Below are 19,000 nucleotides of genomic sequence, written 5' to 3' on the forward strand. Positions count from 1 at the left end.
AAATTCAGTTATTAATTTTTTCAAAAGAAATCTCTGCAGCTCTTCCCAATAGCTTGGCATCTCACGAACTGAAAGAGATTCTTGTCATCCACATGCATAGAGAATCTCTCCAAATTTTCTAGTCAGAGCCATGTACAAAGATTTTGAGTGAGACTAACTCCAGGCTTGATTCTAAATAATGCAATGCCTTTCTCTTCTTCATCCAGAGGACCAAATATTTATGTTTTATGCTTCCAAGAAGTTCTCACCTATGGCTCTTCAGTCATCATATTTCCTACTTCCCACACTGTTCGCGATCTCATGGCAGCCCAGCTTTAAAAAAAAATAACTTTTCATTTGGAGGTGTGTCAAAAAATGAAGGATGATTTTATCTAGTTATTTTCCACCTGTACGCTTATGTTACTCCTTCAAAGCACTTTAGTAAACTAATTAGCCATGCCTTCCTTCCTAATTTGGTTAGCTTTAAGTGAATAATGATCTCATTAATTTATTATAAACTATCCAAGGTACACAGTTAAATTTTTTGATAAAGGAGACAACAGATATGAGCTTGTCCAACAAATGAAAGTGATCAAAGGTCGATGGAGTTTAAAGTTTGAAAGAAGGAAAAAACCAGGAAAATAAACGAAATTTGTTAAAACTGCATTTTAGAGTCCCTTCTTAAAAGAATTAGAAAGAGAGGATGGCCCTATGGCCTAGTAGTTAAGTTTGGTGCACTCTGCATCAGTGGCCTGGGTTCACAGGTTTGGATCCTAGGCACAGATCTACACCACTTGTCAGCCATGCTGTGGTAGCAACGCACATATAAAATAGTAGAAGATAGGCACAGATCTTAGCTCAGGGCTAATCTTCTCAAGCGAAAAAAGAGGAAGATTGGCACAGATGTTAGCTCAGAGCTAATCTTCCTCAGCAAAAAAAGAAAAAAAAGAGAAAGCACATTAACATATTAAAGCCCTTGAGAAGCCCAGCAGTATAGAAACCTAGGCATTTTTATTAATGGTGTTTCCCAAACTTATGTGGTCACTAAAGCCCTTTTTCAACTTTTATTTCATTTCTTTGAAGACATGAAGGGATATGCTGTAACACACATTTTGAGAAATGCTCCCTTAGATTGTCTCTAAAGTCCTTTTCTCTTCTAATGTTCTATGAATTCCTGGCATTGAAACTCTTCTAATATCCCTAGATGTGAGTAGACCATTGGGATGAAGTCTAAAGCATAAAGGTGGGAATGAGACAATGTCCAATGAATTAGGGATTAGGAGAAAGAGGTGATGTCAAGAGACAACCAATGCAAAGGCAGGGATAAATAATTTGGGAAATTCAAGGATAATTTTGGCAAAAAGAAAAAATCCATAAGGTTAAGGAGAGGGAGAGACAAAAAGAGAGATTTAGATGGTGACAGCAACAGGCTCCCAGGTGCAGCACAGCAGGCAGTTAACCTTGTTTTCCTCCTCCCACTACCTTATAGGAGTGGTTGAATGCATGGCTGCTCTGTCCAGGCTTAAACAACCTTTTCCAGAGAGTCTTAAGGCTACTTGACCAAGTCCAATGAGCCATAACAGGACTAGAAGTAGACTGAACAGATACCTAGACCCTCAAGACAAAAAGAATGGACTCAGAAATGACAGCAACAAAATTTTAGAAAAGCAGATGGACAACCGAGGTGACTTATGCAGCAGACCCAAGAAGCTGAAACCTAAGGTGAAGCCTTGAAGAAAGCTGATTTGTGCCCACAGAACCCCTGAAAGGCACAGAAATTTGATTACCAGGTATCTCATAGGATGACAAGGATGGAACTATAATCACGGAGCTTTATGGAAGTTCTGATTAAGAAGTAACTACATCAAGATCATAGATAAGGGAATCTATATAACTCTCACTCTTTGCTCATCTAGATATCACATAATCTCGTAGGTCAAAGAGACATGAATGGTACAAAAACTGACTTCAATCCTTTTCTTACTCAGAGATGCTTTAAGTTCATTCTTAGGTACAGGAATACAATATTTTGGTGACATTGGGCAAACAGGATTGGGCAGTAGTAAGAAGGGCTAGGAAATGTTCACTATCATCAAAAAGGCTCCCTTATAACCTGTTGAAAGGCCTCTGAGCAGACTCTACTTCAATCATTTAACTTTTCAAAGACTCATTTCTGTGTATCACATCCTAACTTGCACCAACACCTTCATTATTAACATTGTAAGATGATTTTGTGGGTGAGAATCAAGTGATTTCTATATTAGGTGGCAGACCAATATAAATTCTCATATTTATTACCATTATAATCACTTAATTCAGCTCTGGGTTTTGAGTTGCAAAACATCAGTTTTTATTACTGAGAAAGAAAGAGAGAGATGTCTTTTATTAAAAATGTCAATTAAAGATTTAATGAGCCTCAGTGTGATTTTGTTACATTCTTCAATAGCTTTATATTCATAAAGCAACACATCTACTGCATGCCCAATTCTGAATGATGCTGTGCTCTGCCATCTACAAGACCCCACATTGCTCAGGACTGTAAGCTAAAAGGAGATGATATTTGCATAACTTTCCCTATGTAAGATCATTCACAAACCAATTTTGGAAGAATGCCAACAAATGCTTTTGGTATTTGTTTTAAAATGCAAAAAATAAAGTAAAACAAAACTACAGCCCCAGATTGCTTCTTCCACACTGGTAGAAGATCTGAGGTTTATTTTCTGTAAAAGATGAGCCTCTGGAAACACCAGGAAGAAGAGAGATTGAATAAATAGGGGGAATAAGAGAAAGTCTGCATACTCCTCCAGCTCCCTTTTAACATTTTAGTCTTACCCTTCAAGCTCCTTGTCTGAGGAATCCAAATAGCCCACAGGTAAAAACTGAAAGACACTGACAGTCATGAATCCCTAAACACAACCTCCTGGACACTGAAACCAACCAGTCCACAAGTCCCACTCAGGCACACAGAGCTTCTAGTCAGGATTTGGTTTGTTTTTGCTGTGTTTTCATGTCTGCACTTCAAATATAAACTGACTGCCAAAGGTCACCAGATACTTGAGGAAATCCTCTAGGAAAAAAGACAAGAGACCAATATAAACCAAAAGAGAAAGGATGCTGGAGAAAATATAGACAAGATAGAAGAAATTTTCAAAAAATTATCATTAATATTCTGAGAGAAATGAGACAAGAAAGTATCAATAATACAAAAATAACATCTTACAAAAAGAGGAATATTCAGAGAACAAAAAGGTTAGAAGATAAATCTCCTCAAAAGTTAATCAAAAGGTAAATGAAGGGGCTGACCCCATGGCACGTAGAGGTTGGGTTTGGCACACTTCACTTTGGCGGCCCGGGTTCATGGGTTCAGATCCTGAGCGTGGATGTGCACCACTTGTCAACCATGCTGTGGCAGTGACCCACATATAAAGTGGAGGAAGACTGGCATGGATGTTTGCTCAAGGCTAATCTTCCTCAACAGAAAAAAAGATAAAAGAAGGAAAATGGAATAGGAAAGATTAGAAGCTTAATAATTCAGTCCAGGAGGGCTAACCTTCAAAAAGTTAGAGTTCCACAGATAAAAGAATGAACAAACAAGTGTAATAGAAAGATGGAATGGGCAGAAAGAACATAAATAAAGAAGAGGATGTAGAAAACAATTTCTTTTAATTTTCCAGTACCTAAAATTGCACAATATGAATTTCTAGACTGAAAAGGCCTATAAATTTCCCAGAAAAATGGATAAATAAGACCAGTCTCAATAAAAGTCATCATGATGTTATAGACTACTGAAGACTCATAGAAGGTTCTAAAAATCCCCAAAAAACATAGAGAGAAAAACAACACCAGGTTGCACATAAAGGATAAGAAATCAGAAAGAAAAAGACTTCTCAATATGGATAGTGGAAGTCAGAAGATAATACAGCAATGCCTTCAAACCTCTGCATAAAATAATTTCTAACCCAGAATCCTATACAAACAACTGTAAGGGTAGAAAAAGACATTTTCAGATATGTAAAGACTTAAAAAAACTCACCTCCCAAATTCTCTTTTATCAGACAGCTATTAAAAGCAGTGCTGAGATAAAATGAAAAGTAAACCAAGGAAACTAATTTAGGAGCTAGGAATCAGGGGATCAGAACAAAAAAAAAAGTTGAAGGGAATTCCCAGGAAATGGTGAAGAATGAACCCAGGACAGTAGAACAACTGGTCAAGACTGAAATAACGGGGAGGAAGACTCTGGAAAAGAGGTGGCCAAGAACATGGGCTTGACAGAATACAGACTATCTTTTCAACGTCAAAAGTGAGTTACCTTCTTTACAAAGGGGTGGGTATGAATCAGTTATAGGTGTATAGAAAACTAAGCAAGGAAACAAACAAAAACAATGATTAATTCCAGGTTGGAGGTATTTTTACATGAAAGGAAATAAATATAATTTAGTTATACTATTGAGCTCAGCTAGCAACAGTGTTTACTAAGTTATGATGCTGACACCAATCAAGCCAATCAAGCTGGGGAGAGAAAGTGTCTGCATCAGAGAGAAAGAAATGAGTGGAGAGAGAGAGTGATGATAAAAGAAGACAAAATCATCTTCCATCAGGGGAAATCAGCAGATACTTTTTAAAGATTTTATTTTTTCCTTTTTCTCCCCAAAGCCCCCCAGTACATAGTTGTATCTTCTTCATTGTGGGTCCTTCTAGTTGTGGCATGTGGGACACTGCCTCAGCGTGGTTTGATGAGCAGTGCCATGTCCGCGCCCAGGATTCGAACCAATGAAACACTGGGCCGCCTGCAGCGGAGCGCGCGAACTTAACCACTCGGCCACGGGGCCAGCCCCAGCAGATACTTTTTAGTAAGTAGCTGTTAAGTATCTAGGAGGATACTCATTCTATTAAGAAACATGGAAGTGATTATAAAAAGAAAGATCTAAAAATACTGAATGTTGATGGTTTGGGGAAGGAGAAATAGGAGGGTCAGCAGGATACTTTTCTCTCAAATTTCTAAAACTATTAGAATTTTTCATCTCTGTGCAGTATAATTTTAATACCAATAAATATCAAATGAAAAAAATTAGTAGTGCTTTTGCTTTCAGCCTGTTGTACAAATGTATGAAACACTCTGGTTTAAGCTTGAAGAACAAAAGCCGTTAATGGTCTGCTCCAGCTTGTTCTCTCCAAGCTGCGGAGATGGGTGGCCAGGAGGGGGGAGTAGTGAAGATTGTTTTGAATGCCAGAGTCATGTTCTATTTTTCATAAGAAAACAGCCATAAAGTCAACTTGGTTAAGTACCTTCTGTTGAAAGTTTTCGAAGCACATCATTTCTAAAATTTTACAGTCTCTTTCAAAGTCTGAAGTCAGACTGAATTTTTGTTGACAACTTGATACATATTAGCATTTTCCAACTCACTTATCAAAACGCTATGCTACATGTAAGTCAAAGATATAGTCTATGGAGCCAGCCCAGGGGCACAGAGCTTAAGTTCGCACACTCCGCAACAGTGGCCCTGAGGTTCGCAGGTTTGGATCCCGGGCGTGGACCTATACACCCTGTATCAAGCCATTCTGTAGCAGGCGTCCCACATATAAAATAGAGGAAGATGGGCACAGATGTTAGCTCAAGGCCAATCTTCCTCAGCAAAAAGAGGACAATTGGCAGCAGATGTTAGCTCAGGGCTAATCTTCCTCAAAAAAAAAAGTCTACTCTCCAGTCTAAAAGAGATCACTGTAAGACTCCAAATAGTAAAAAAGAAAAAACAGTAAGAAAACTTTACTTATATAGTAGTAGTTTTGCTTACAATACTACCTGTGCACAGGAAATTAGTAATAGAATATTTTTAATGTCTAATTCAAACTCTTAGTCATCTTCAAACTAATTACCAAAGCTTATTTAGCCTACCATAAATACCATTCAGTTTTTCCTAAGAATCAATTAAGTTTAACATTTCTTTTGAATTTTCAGGCAGTTTCATTATTCTTCGTGCATGTGTATTTTTGTTGCTTACCTAAGAAAAGGAAAGTTTAGTTACTTGATTCTATTTGGTACCTTCTCCCAAACCTGCAATGCCTTCAAGACCCTGTTTGTCACATGTTTCACACTCTGAGCAAGTGGGCTGGGTCAAGGTCTTCAAACATTCCAGTGCCCTTTCTATCACCAAACTTGAAGAAAATCTTTTCCAAGTGAGACAATGGCCAAGTGAACCCATGAGCACTGTGGGCTGGGTTAAAGTCTTCAGACATTCCAGTGCCCTTTGTATCACCAAATTTGAAGAAAATCTTTTCCAAATGAGACAGTGGCCCAGTGCACATTGACTTGCCAAGTTAAAGCAATTAACTTTTTCATCTAAGTTTCAGAATTCCAAGATCTAAGTAACTCAGGTTTACTTGGATGCAAGCTTTCTCAGGTGTTTGGTGACTCTGCATGGCAGAAAGTTCCCCAACACTGTTGTTTTGTAAATATGTTGCAAGCTTTTTAAGTCTTAAGAAGACATGGATCATACCTGTGGTTCCAGAAGTAAAAATGTAAAGATAAGGAGATTTGAGGCTTGAGGCAACATGGTGGCTGCGTGGCACTGGCCTGTCAGATGCTGTGCTCAGTTTGTCTTTGAGTGAAAGTACACCTTGTGGGACAGAATCTTTCATGCCCCAAACACTGATATCTTCTGGGAGGCTTGGAAGGATTTCGTCTATAGTTCCAAGCAAATCTAAAAAACAAAGGATTAGGAATAGGTAAACAAAACATGAATCTCAAACCATTCACCTGTGTTCTCTTTTGTTGTTGGAATAGGGATAAAATCTAAATACAATGCTGATTTCCTTTTCATGTTGGACGAGTAAGTCACAACCATTTTATGATTCTGTTTTAACAGGACCAACTGAAAGGGACATCTGGTTACCACCTGATTTAATCAATGCAAATAGATAAATTCTAATTGAATTTTGGAGACTCCATTATCCAGATTATGTTTTTTCCCAATTTTTAAATAAAACTCCATTTTTATGCTCTGTTTTAAATCTAAATTCAGGATACTGAACTAAACGTTTTCCTTGAAATACAACTCAGTAGCTCATTATTCGAAAAAGCCATCTGTTTTTCACTATTGTGATGGTGACATTATAGTTTAACTATAATTTAGTACATTAAGGAGAATCCCCTGACCACTCTGGAATCATAAGATCATTATGGCTTAGAGACCACTTCAGAGCCAAAAGTTAAGTGGGGAGATTTATGGATGTCCTTTTCCCTTGATCAGAATAATTAAAGGTAAAAGTTTTTGAAAGGAAAAGGAGAAAAAGAATGCCTTCCAGAAATGGCAATAAGATCCACAGTGCAGAGCAGGGTACAACAATAGCAGGTGAGAGTGGACTGATGAGAGCAGGACCTCTGCCAGCAGCACTGGGATGCAAGGCCCAGCTAGAACTGTAACTGAAGTCAAGGGATTCCCTCTCTTGGTGGGTGTGGAGCCAAAAAGCACAACCAAGGCTGAAGTGGGTGAAGAACAGGTTTATTGCTCACACAAGCAATAGAGAACACTGAGGATAGCTCCCAAAGCAGTCTCTCCCCTAACTGAGCGCCAGTGGAGACTTTATACACAAGAGTGAAGAGGATCTGTTACAACTGTGTAACAGCTGTGCTCAGTCAGGGCACATGTGCAGCAGGTAAGCAGGCCATTGCATAACGAGTTCAATGTAACCTGCCATTACATAACAAGTCCATGCTAACTTTTGGACACTTGGAACCGGAGCAATTTGCCGGAATCTTGCTGTACCAGTGTAAGTTTCACTGCAGGATGGCAACATCTGCAAAAACCAGGACGTGGACTTCTGAAAAACAGAACATTTAGCTTCTCCTTATCTGGAAAACATTGACAGCCCACGTTAGTTGCCGATGAGATTCTTGGTAATCCTTTCCTTGCCTGGTTCCAGGTCACAGAACGAATGTCAGGCAAAAAAGAAGGCAGGGGAATAAAAAAGCCTGAAACATTGGTGTCCTCAGGCCTGAAGAACTTAGGGGTCCTCACAAGACCAAGGGTCTGGGTGGAGATTCAGGCTTTAGAAAGTGAAAGGAAGACTTCTCTCAGGACGCATCTACTGTCCAGATAGCAAAAGGGCAACTGGAGGTGAGACGAAACAGAGTTAATCTGGGAGGTTGAACTAGACCTTCTTAATTTGGTCATCAATGTAGGAGAAAATGTCATTTGAGTAGTGGTAGAGAAAAACAGAGAGCAAAGGGGGGTGTGGGTCCTTGAGGAGGAGATATTAAGTATTAAGGTATCTGGCACTCTATGGGATGCCAAAGGAGCAGAGCATCATCACTCCTGAGGAGTCTTTTGTATAAATGAGTGAGGCATCTTTTTTTTTGTTTCTTCCAGAGTACAGAGATAAACAGTTACTTACATTCTTTCCGTTCTTTTAAAATTTAACATTCCTTTACTTTAACGTGGATCTCTAACAGTAAGGTCAACTTTTATACTCTACATGCATGTCCCAGTTGTATTTTCATATTCCTATAATATGTCCTACTTTTCTAAGATTTCAGGGACTTCTGAGTGCTATGTTATTATCTTAAAATCTATATTAACATCCTTGGGGATATTAAGCAATAATACCCCTCTGGCTTTTTAGAGATAATGGAAGGAATACCCAAGATTACCAGCAACCCTGAAGCTAGGAAGAGGCAAGGAAGGATTCTTTCTTAGATGCTTCAGAGGGAGCATGGCCCTGCAGACATTTTTATTTTGGACTTTCAGCCCCCAGAACTGTGAGAGAATAAATTTCCGTTGTTTTAAGCTACCCATATTGTGACTTTATTATAGCAGCCCTAGGAAGTGAATACAACAGAGTCACAAGTTGGCGGACAGTAGAATTGTTACTCTAACCCAAATCTAATTAACTCTAAAATCTATACATTACCTTATAAAAAATGTTATTAAATGTAGAATATACCCTGGTCAGAATGCTCAAGCACATGTAAATATAGACATTTCCATCTAAACAATTATATTTTTTTCTAATTTTTTAACAAAACTTTAAAAATAATCACAAGATATATTCTGCTTTGAAGCTAAATTCAGGGCAGTGCATTAAACATTTCCCTGGAAATGTAAATCAGTGTCTGGTTACCTCAAAAAGCCATCTGTCAGCCACTGTTTAGTTCTACTAAATACAATACGTTTGAGAAAAACTCATGATTTACTTCCTCAAAATCTATAACCCAGACTGATCACAAAGAAGCAGCTAGAGAAATATGTCAAACGGGACTAGGCAGCTGACAAATAAAACCTGCAAGGAAACTAAGGAAACACAAACAATGATGAGGAGTTGATAAGTTGGGGTTGGGGAGGCAGATTGGGACTTGAAATTTTTTGAATTAATTTTTATTTTTGTAAAAAATCCAAATAAAGTAAACGTCCAGAGGAAATATCTAGTTCCACTGAGCATACACAGCATGCTGCTGTGTACAGATTGCTCTGGTTAAGAAGGAGAAGTGAAAAATCACAAGGAATGCTGGGGGAAGGACGAGTCAGAAACAGATGAACATGCAGAACAAGCAAATGATCTAGATTTTCTATTTTCTTTTAAATTTTTAGTACCGGATTTTGTTGTAAGGACTCTGTCTGGCATTTCGAATGTATAAGTACAAGTCTCTGAACTGACTCCATTTCATTACCTTAATTTCAAATCTCTCATCTGGAATTATAAATTAACAGCACAAACTTTAATATGTATGTATGTCTAAATTGGAAAAATAAATGCAAAGAAAGTTACAATATGATTGATTGTGGCCCCAAATGTTTGTTGGAATTGTAGAGTCTAAAAAAACACTGAGTATTTACAAAGAGTGATGACTTTTACAAGAAAAGGGAAATGAGTAGAGTCCTAGGAATCAGAGGAGATACAATTTAATTTCCTTCATATATTAAAATTAAATTGACAAACTAAGACATTTAGAATTCTCAAATAAAATTTTATCTAACCAAATTATTTCTCCATTAGCAGTAGGAAATGTGGGTGAGGACAGTGAAAATTGAAATAAAAATTTGAAAAGTCTTGTAGGGGATAAAAATCATTGTTTACTTATCCCTGTCAATCTTTGTTAATAAAATGAAAAGTTTTAGTGTCATTTTGACAGTAAATTCTGAATATGAAGCCCTGACACAAAATAGCATTTGTTTAAATACCTCACGGAATCTTGGTTGTATTTCATGAAGATTTACTCTTTAGTAAGTGTTCTACCATTGAAACCTGTAGAATCGTAAGTACTTCAAAGGAATGATGTGTGTCCTGCTCCATCCTTCGGCTGACTGTGCCTGGCACACACGAGGTGCTGGGTAGATATCTGGTTACATAACTGAGCTCTGCCCATGGGATCCACTGTAGACACAGCTCAGGACAGTAACTACTATAAGAAAACGAGACAGCTGGAATGCTCGATGATCTTAACAAAGTCTACATTACAGGAGAAGGCTCAATCTCTCTTTTCAAAGCAATAGTTTCTCCCAAGAAATACTGTTTCTCTTACATGCAAGGCTCAGCATTAGGTGGGGTTGCAAGCATAAAAACAGATAATTTATGATCTCTGTTTATGATCCTTTAGCACTTTTTGTACAAATTACTTGCTTGTTTCTGCATCATTATTATATCTCTTATTCACATTTCTGAAACTAAAAAATCAATAAGTAAAGATTTACTATATCCCTCTAATATGCCATTAGTGTGAATTAGATATTCATAATGCATTAAAAACTCTTTAAATTATCTTATTCTACATAAAACAAGCTAATATTTTCAAAGGTACTTAATACTTTGGCAAACATTTAAACTTTAAACTTTTATGTATTAATAAAACTAACATGAAATTCAACTACAAATGGTTAACTTGAGCTTCCCATAGTGAAATTATAAATCTCACCATATGCTTATAACTACCATCCCACTACTGAGAGCACCTCAACAGGTTTTCCATAGAATTCATGGGCAGGCTATTCTTTCTAAGAAAATTGATGCTTAAGTAAGCAAGGTCCTAAAGCAATTCATGACATGATGATTTTTGCTCCTGCCTGTGTTCAAGCATCATTCCCTTACAGTAAACACATGTTCCGCAAACACTGTAAGTAAGAACTCCAGGGCCATGGTCAGTACAGAAAAAGCCATGCATGCACCAGGGCTTAGTACACTGCCTTTTCCCCCTAGTGAAGTCTGAAACCAAGTAATATTGAAATCAGGTACTTTCTTTTGGAATGGATGTAATTCTTGACCTAAAAGTCTGAAATGGTAAAAAAAAAAAAAAAAAAAAGATAAAAAAAGCAAAACATTCATTCATTCTACTAACTCCAAGTAAAAATATAGAAATGCCCTGAAAATAGATATTTATGAGAATATCATAGTACACGGATAAAGTAATAAAAGTTCACATGAGCCATGTCTTATCTTTCTGAGTACATATTACTTTCTATAAAACTTAAAGAGTCTTTATTTTTCCTCTAACTCTTCCTCTTGGTCTGTAAAAAGCAGCTGGCTTTAGAGTTGAAAGTCATTTGGGGAATTACAATGGCTCGATTGTTAACTGGAACATTTGCCCTGCACAGTCTGAACGCAACAGTTCATGAAAACTAACAGGGCAAGGCTGCACACATTATCGACAGTTTACAGAGCCGACACAGGATTTTTACTTCTTGTGAACAGAAACACAAAACCCTTCCAAACATGTTAAGACACAAAATACTATTGAGTTTAAAGTAAAAGAGTTCAGGATAGTATCAGTATATATTTTTTGGTTGTCCACTTATAACGATTACAATGATTTAATATGTGGTATATTGAGAAAGCAGAGAGTGCAAAAACTACAAGCAGATTGAAATCTCGTGGATGCTTAGTGTGTCTAGAACACTTTAGACTTTTGGGGAGTTATGATTCTAATACTTAGCAACATGGATATAAAATGACACAACAAAGAAATTCTGTTGATAGATCTACTGTCAAATTCATTTACCAAACAGACAGAAGAGGGTCAGTTTATTAGCAAAAATATGCAAGGAAATAAAAAGTTACTGAATGCCCATATGTACTGCATAGTTTTTTTATTAGGTCATTCATTCATTTACTCATTCATCCAGGTAATAAATATTTATTGAGCATCTCCTTTGTGATAAGTGCTGAGAATTTAGCAGTGAACAAAACAAACTTCCTCAGCTCAAAGAGTTTCATCCAAGTTCTTGGCCTGTTCTCAAAGGCACGCACATACCTATTTGCGAATTAGCAAACAGAGCTTTGCCATTCTATTGGGTCGCTATGAATAGCAATAGCACACTTGAAGCAGGAGGATTTAATGGAAAGGAGGGGGAATGAAGAGGAAAGGAAGGGAAAAGATGGAGATGAGGGAATGAACAGTAGCAGAAAGGAAGACAAAGACAAAGCTGTCCCCAACAGGCTTTTATCATTTAGCATCAGAAAATCCAGGTCCAGTCCCCACATTGCCTCTCCCAGATGTATAAGCTTGAGGAGATTACTTGCCCACTCTAAACAATGCTGTATTCATCTTTTTTTTTTTTTTTTTTTTGCTGAGGAAGATTAGCCCTGAGCTAACATCGGTGCCAATCTTCCTCTGTTTTGTTTGGCATCTGCCACAACATGGCTGATGAGTGGTGTAGGTCAGCACCCAGATCCAAACCCCCGAACGCAGCCGCCAAAGCAGAGCACACCGAATTTAACCACTTCACCACAGGGCCAGCCCCTTTCTTCATCTTTAAAAAAGGCCATGGCTGTGGTGAAGATCATATAAAATAATATGTGTAAAAACACTTTGTAATTTAAAGTACTTTAAAAATGGGAGGGATTATGATTATGATTACGATTAACATTATTATTATGGCTAAATATGTCAAAGGATATAATTAAATAGACTTTTAAAAATGATGTACAAGCATCTCAACATTTTTCTGTTTGTTCTAAGAGAAAAGCATATATAGGTAGATGATAATCTGGGCAGCAGGCACTATTAGAAATATCAGAGTTGAAATATTGGGAGGAAAGGGCTATAAGTTTAATCTAAGATGATTTAATTTTCAATAAGTGCTGAAATTTTCCAGGGAAATTTGAGATGCTGCTTGACACATCTTCTAAACCAATTACACAGATATAAAACTTCTTTGCCATCATTTTTGAGTCTTCAGACTATGAGAGAAAGGAATAATAGTTTTATAAACATTGTAATATTTTTATAGATATTCGTGTATGAAAAACCTGATGTCTTAATAATAGCAATTTTTATTTTACTATTTTTATATACTGGACTGCATATTTTTTTCATAGTTATATCAAAAGGGGATTGGCAGCCCCAGAAACAACTGGACTATATAGTACATAGATTCTTATATCAGAGACCAGGTTTTGCATCTTTGCTCTGCAACCTGCTATGTTGTGACACGATAGACACCCCACATGAATTTCTTTCCCCCTCGGTTTCCAAAAAATCACTCAGTACCTGCCTTTCAGAATCATTGGAGGTACCTTTTCCATGGTCAGCCTTGAGTAAATGGCAACTGTTGATATTTTTGTTAATGACAATAACAGCTAGAAGAACATTTGCCTGGTGGCTTAGTTGATTTCTTTTCCTTTGACTTGTTCCTGGAGACAGAATTATCAGACACCTGCCATAATTGAAATTTCATCTATCGCCATGGATGTTATCTGGCTTGCCTGTAAAATCTGTTTGAAACTGGTTCTATATAACTTCTGAAAAATAAAATTTTGCTAAAACATAAAAGCGTTCAAGATGCTATTCCAAATAAATGACTTTCTTATAGCTAACACCAAATTAGGTTGTAGCAGCAAAATCCACATGAGATCCCTTATTAAATGCCTCAGATGTCTCTATAATAATAATAGCAATTATTTCAATTCACCAAGGATCTAATTAGTACATACCAAGAACGCAGCTAGCCGCTTTACAAAAGCTACCTCATTTAATCCTCAGAATTACACTGTGACTTAGGTAGTATTAGCACCATTTTACAACTAAGTAAAGTGAGACCCAGGGTAATTGATCTTATCTTCGTCACACAGCTAAGAAGTGGCAGACTATAAACGAAATCCAGATCTGTCTGCCTTCTCCTGTCTAAACCACTTGAGCGGTCTTGCCACTTCAATACACTCTCCCTGGGGATATAATGATTTAATAGTACATATCTGTGAGAAATACCCAACGAGAAGCTAAGAGCTCTGAAGTTTAAAGTTCTAAAAACTATACATATATATTATTCACTGATAAGACTCAAGATGCCAAGAATACAGTATTTCAGGGTAAGAGCTTCAAATACAGAAAAGCGGCTGTGATCTAAGCCATGTCTTACTAAACAAATATAGTAATTAATTCAAACAGAATGGTCTCATCTTTGAAAAACAGATGTAATTCATGTATTTTAGAGGTACGCTAAAAAGAACTGCTAGTAAGATTTAAGGTTGATTTCTCCAGCTGCCTTTAACTTACTGAGCAAATTGACTAAACGGTTTTGGCCTAAAACTCCAGCATCCCAACATGGCTTTTATATACAAAAACTGACTGTTGGTGTTAAAAACAAGGAAACAGTGCAATTAGTTATTGGCAAGCAAAGCAAAAGCTGGCATAAGTAAAACTGCAAAATTAATTGGTCCTAATGAGGCAACAACTCAGTCAACAGCAGAGTTTGAATGCTCTGTTTGGGGAGGTAACCAGCCCTATGCACTTTAAGAGGAATCCCTCAGAAGATCAGCTAGGGCATGTTTCTCAGGTTGCCTTCAACATCATGGGCACGGAAATCTTTTCAGGGCTACTGGGGCCTTCTTAGTGTGCTCCTTGAAAGAGAATTTATGGCTTTCTCAATTTTTACCACAATTTCAGGTTTATATTTGCTCTAGAAACTGCAATCTACATTAGACTGAGCAATAATATGGAAGTAGAATAAAAGGTCAGAATATATCCAGAGATGAACCGTGATGTTTTTTCCTGCCACATTCATGTTATCACTTGCCCCTACACAGGTGGTAAACCTTGTTTCACCATGTTATCAAAATTCTTTGTGACTCATTTATTTTGCTTACTTCTATAGTTCAGAGAAATTTCATGGCACTAGTTAACCTCTTTCCAAGGTGAGAGGTTGAATTTCAATTTTGGAGGTTATGACTGTTGAATGAAAAAAAAAATAAACAAAAAATACACGAGAGAGGCTTTCTGGCTTCTTCACTCTATAGCTTAAATAAGATAAAATCAGTGCTTCAGAGTAAATATTTTGGTACTTTATCAGGTCACAAATTGAGCTAGAAGAAGAAAACAAGCAAAAGTGAAAGCCTTGAATAACCAACCTTTTTACTGTATATTGCCTACTCACTTTTGTGTGATGTGCAATTATTAAATGATCAAGGTGACCTGGAAAGTTCTATACTTTAGAGATCACAGGTGTATAAATGTAGATTATTTTTCCATACTGCTCTGTGAATCTCAAAACTCTATATGTGGTGTCAGTATGTATCTATTAATCTAAAATACCTAAATATTTTCACTAATGTCTTTGCCATGGGTCCTTCTCATTTTCCACCTTCCTACCCCCATGCAAGAAGAATAGGCATAAACCACTTAGACTATACCAAATAAGTATCACTTTACATACTTCAATTCCACTTTGTTATGCCACCCACCTTCCTAGGTTCCTTGGTAAGTAGGCACTCAACCAAAGACTTCTCTTTGTAGTTCTCTGTCAAAAATGTGTATCCAAAGCCTAACTCCAAGGGGAGGGCTAGAAGGCTAGAAGTTACTGAAAGAAAGAAAATTTTGCACAAATGGAGGTGGAGGAAGAGAAAGAAAGAGGCCTAAAGTCTGCCAAGAGCCCGCCCACTGGCTGGCAGGTGGGAGCCCAACTTTGCTAGGCAAATCCTAGCTTGCTGCAGGCAGTGCAAAACAAGAGCAGATAGGAAGACAGGAATTCATGCCCTGTGCATTAAACATATGTGTTCTGCAAACGTAGCCAGCCTTCAGAGTGTTACTATAAGAGGCAGGTAGGTATTCCACAATGGAATCAAGGTAACTTCCCTACTCATCAAATAATTCTGTCAGATCTGACAAAATGTAGGACTTAGCAAGTTCTGTCTCTGTTCTTACACTCAGCGCAGTATCAGCAACAGTAAAACTGCACCCCCCCCAACAACACAAAAACTCTTCCCCTTCCCCCCCCCCCCCCCCCCCCCCCCGCCCCGAAGAGTAAGAAGCAGAGATTTCAGGAAAGTTTTCTGAAGCAGTCTTGGTATTTATTAATCTGCCACAGAATAAGTAATTGAAGTAGGAGAGGGGTTATTAAACCACCAGTCATAGAACTGCAAAATTATTTTGTACCTTTAACATGGACACTTCATCACACACTCAAAGTATTAGTCGTGGACTGTTCTAACAAAAAAGGAGGGCGGCGGCAAGGGCAGGGTCGCCATTCTGAACAAGCAGACCACACCCCATACTCTACCTGCGCCCACTACGAGGGCCCTGGGCTCGCAGCTACGGATGCAATGCAGGAGGGAGTTGGAACGAACGTTGGAGTTGAGGAAGGCCACCACGCAGCCCAGCTTGGCCAGGCCGAACCACACGTGGACAAAGTCTGGCTCATTGCTCATCAGCAGGGCCACGGTGTCCCCCCTTTTCAGCGTGGAATGGTTCAGGAAGACATGGGCCACTCTGCTACTCATTTTATCCACATCCTCATAGGTGTAGGTGTCTCCCTCGTAGATGATGAAAGGTTTCTGGGGCTGCTTCTTGGCATGACTCAGGAATTTATCCAGGACAGTGACAAGCTCCCCTTTCAGTCTGCACATCTCCAGCCAAATTCCATAGCGTACCACCTTCAGCAAGTACCAAAAGTCATGCCAGAAGTAAGGGAAGAGAAGTTTCTGCAGGAAGTGCAGGAAGACCACTCCAGCCCCTAGTCCTGTTAACCATGGCAGAAGCATGGGGGCCCTGGGACCAGAAGGCAGCTCGGGTCCCAGCCGTATCAGTCTCCTTCTCTTCTAGGCGCAGCTCTCTGTGGAGACCGCTGGTCCTCAGCCCTCAATGGTTGGCACCTGTAGTGTGCCAGCCCTTCCGGGGGAGGAGCGGGGAGGGGGATCTTAAGAAACAAAAGCAGAAGGTCGCACAGAGGAGGCTGCCCCAGGGGCTGGGTGGTGGAGATAAGGCTTGGCACACCTGGCGGATGAGCAGAGAGAGCGCGAGAGGAACGCAGGCACCGCCAGGGTCCCGGAATCTACAGCCCAGCGCAGCGCCCTCGCCTCGGGGCCCCGACGGCGGCTCGCGCCCTGCCGGGTTCTCTCGCACTTTCCAGCCCTCTCCTGGCGAGATGGGTCAGTCCTCGGCGCCTCTGTGGCCCTGAGCAAACCCCACCACCGTCAGGAGAAGTAGGCCCAGGGGTATACGCTCTCCTTCTCGGAGTCGTCCTTCCGGCGGCTGCAATTTGGGGGCTGAATGGAGCCGAGAGAAGCTGGGGTAGCGAAAGCTAAGAGATGCAGAAGCTCCCCGTCGTGACCCGCCAGAAACCGCGCTGGGGCTCGGCGCCACGCCTCAGCCTGATGTGTCCCCAGGGCCCGTGAGATCCGGGCCCCTCAACGCCGCCGCCACTCCGAGCCCCAGCCAAGCTCCTAGGAGCTCCCCTCGGACACACCGGGTCCCCGCGAACTGCTCCCGGGTGACTGCTGCGCCCGCTGGAAGCAGCTCCTCCCCCGAGTGTCTTTGGGGCTGCTCTCTCCTCCGAGCAACCCCAGAGGCGCCCTCCGCCCACCTCCCGCCTCCAGGCTTCAGGCCAACCTCAGCTCCCACCGCCTCTCTGAAGCAGCTCGGGCCCCTCCCTCTGTGCGCGTCCCGCCACCTCGGCAAGTGTGTCGCGACCCGCCCCTCTGGTGGAGCACAGGACAGTCTCATGCAGAGACAGCCAGGGATCGTGGAAGAAATGGCATGGGGTCAAGGGGAACCAGACTGCTGAGACTGGGTGGGAGGCGTACCTTCACTAAATCAGAAACCAATTAAAGGGAACTAAACTAGAGGCTGGAGAGGCGAGGGGAAGAATTAAAGAAAAAAAAAAAAAACCCAAAAACGGAGGGGGAGAGAGAGAGAAGGAGGAGGAGGAGGGAAAGAACAGAAAAAAAGATATTTATGAATGGGACAGATCAAGGAATATTTGAACTCTGTTCACAAAATTGACTTGCTGTTTTACAAAAACTATTTTTGAAAACTTATAATAGGTAGGTATTGACATTTATATTGGAATTCTATCCTTAGAGTGCCTAAGCAGTGTTTTTTACAAAATTTTCCAAAACTATGTATTGATGTGGAAGCTTAAGTCCATATCTACAACTTTTTTTTAAAAAAAGTATAAAATGCTGACTATTCTCCGTCCTTAAAAATGACAAAAAGTTTTTCAGTTAGATCCTTTAAAGAATATCGGGACTTCAAACTAAGAATTCTAAACGGGCGAGAAGGAATTGGAGAGGAAACAAGTAAATGCAAAGAATAACGATAAAATTTTGTACAATGATGAAATTTTACTGATGATAATAAACTGACGGGCATTTAGTGACACATTTTTTCTTGCAGACACCATCCTCCCAGCTTTCTGCTGTTAAGAAGTGTGTATAAATGGTTAAGGACACATATTGAAATGGTTAAGTATTTCCTCACATTGTCAGGCTTTTCCTCCTTTTTCTGTCTTACATTCTATAGCTGGGTTCTAGCTAACCTCAGATTTCCTAATAAAGAAAAAAACTGATCACTCAGAAGACAGACTGATTTATTACTCTGAAAATTATTACTTTGAAGTCACAGTGAACAGCCCAGAAGTAAGACAGGCTCTTAAAAGCCTTTTGGGTAGATGAAGAAAATGCTTTCTAAATTTGCTCAGAAGTTCTGGCCTTTTCAATTCAGAAACATCTTTTCAGTCAAAAAAAAAAGTGCTATTATCGAATAGTTTGCAACTGGAAACACCAGCTTACAACTGGAAAAACGTCTTTGTAATTCTGTCCT

The 19,000-nt window shown here is 39.4% G+C and overlaps 1 protein-coding gene across 2 annotated transcripts in view; it reads right to left on the reverse strand.

Moving 5' to 3' along the window:
• The window catches only part of SLC27A6 (solute carrier family 27 member 6), a 59,303-nt gene extending 41,368 nt beyond the window's left edge, over positions 1-17,935 (reverse strand). Inside the window, exons 1-2 of one of the 2 annotated variants that reach the window (XM_008516413.2) lie at positions 16,461-17,935; positions 6,474-6,677 (exon numbers count right to left, since the gene is read on the reverse strand). In XM_008516413.2, coding sequence (XP_008514635.1) covers positions 6,474-6,677; positions 16,461-16,941 — 685 coding nt within the window. In that variant the 5' untranslated portion in view covers positions 16,942-17,935. The remainder of the gene's footprint in view (positions 1-6,473; positions 6,678-16,460) is intronic. The other variant, XM_070571254.1, reaches the window with a different exon arrangement.
• Between the last annotated feature and the right edge of the window lie 1,065 nt (positions 17,936-19,000).

Source organism: Equus przewalskii, chromosome 13, assembly GCF_037783145.1.
Source record: "Equus przewalskii isolate Varuska chromosome 13, EquPr2, whole genome shotgun sequence".
In the NCBI taxonomy this organism is placed as follows: Eukaryota; Metazoa; Chordata; class Mammalia; order Perissodactyla; family Equidae; genus Equus; species Equus przewalskii.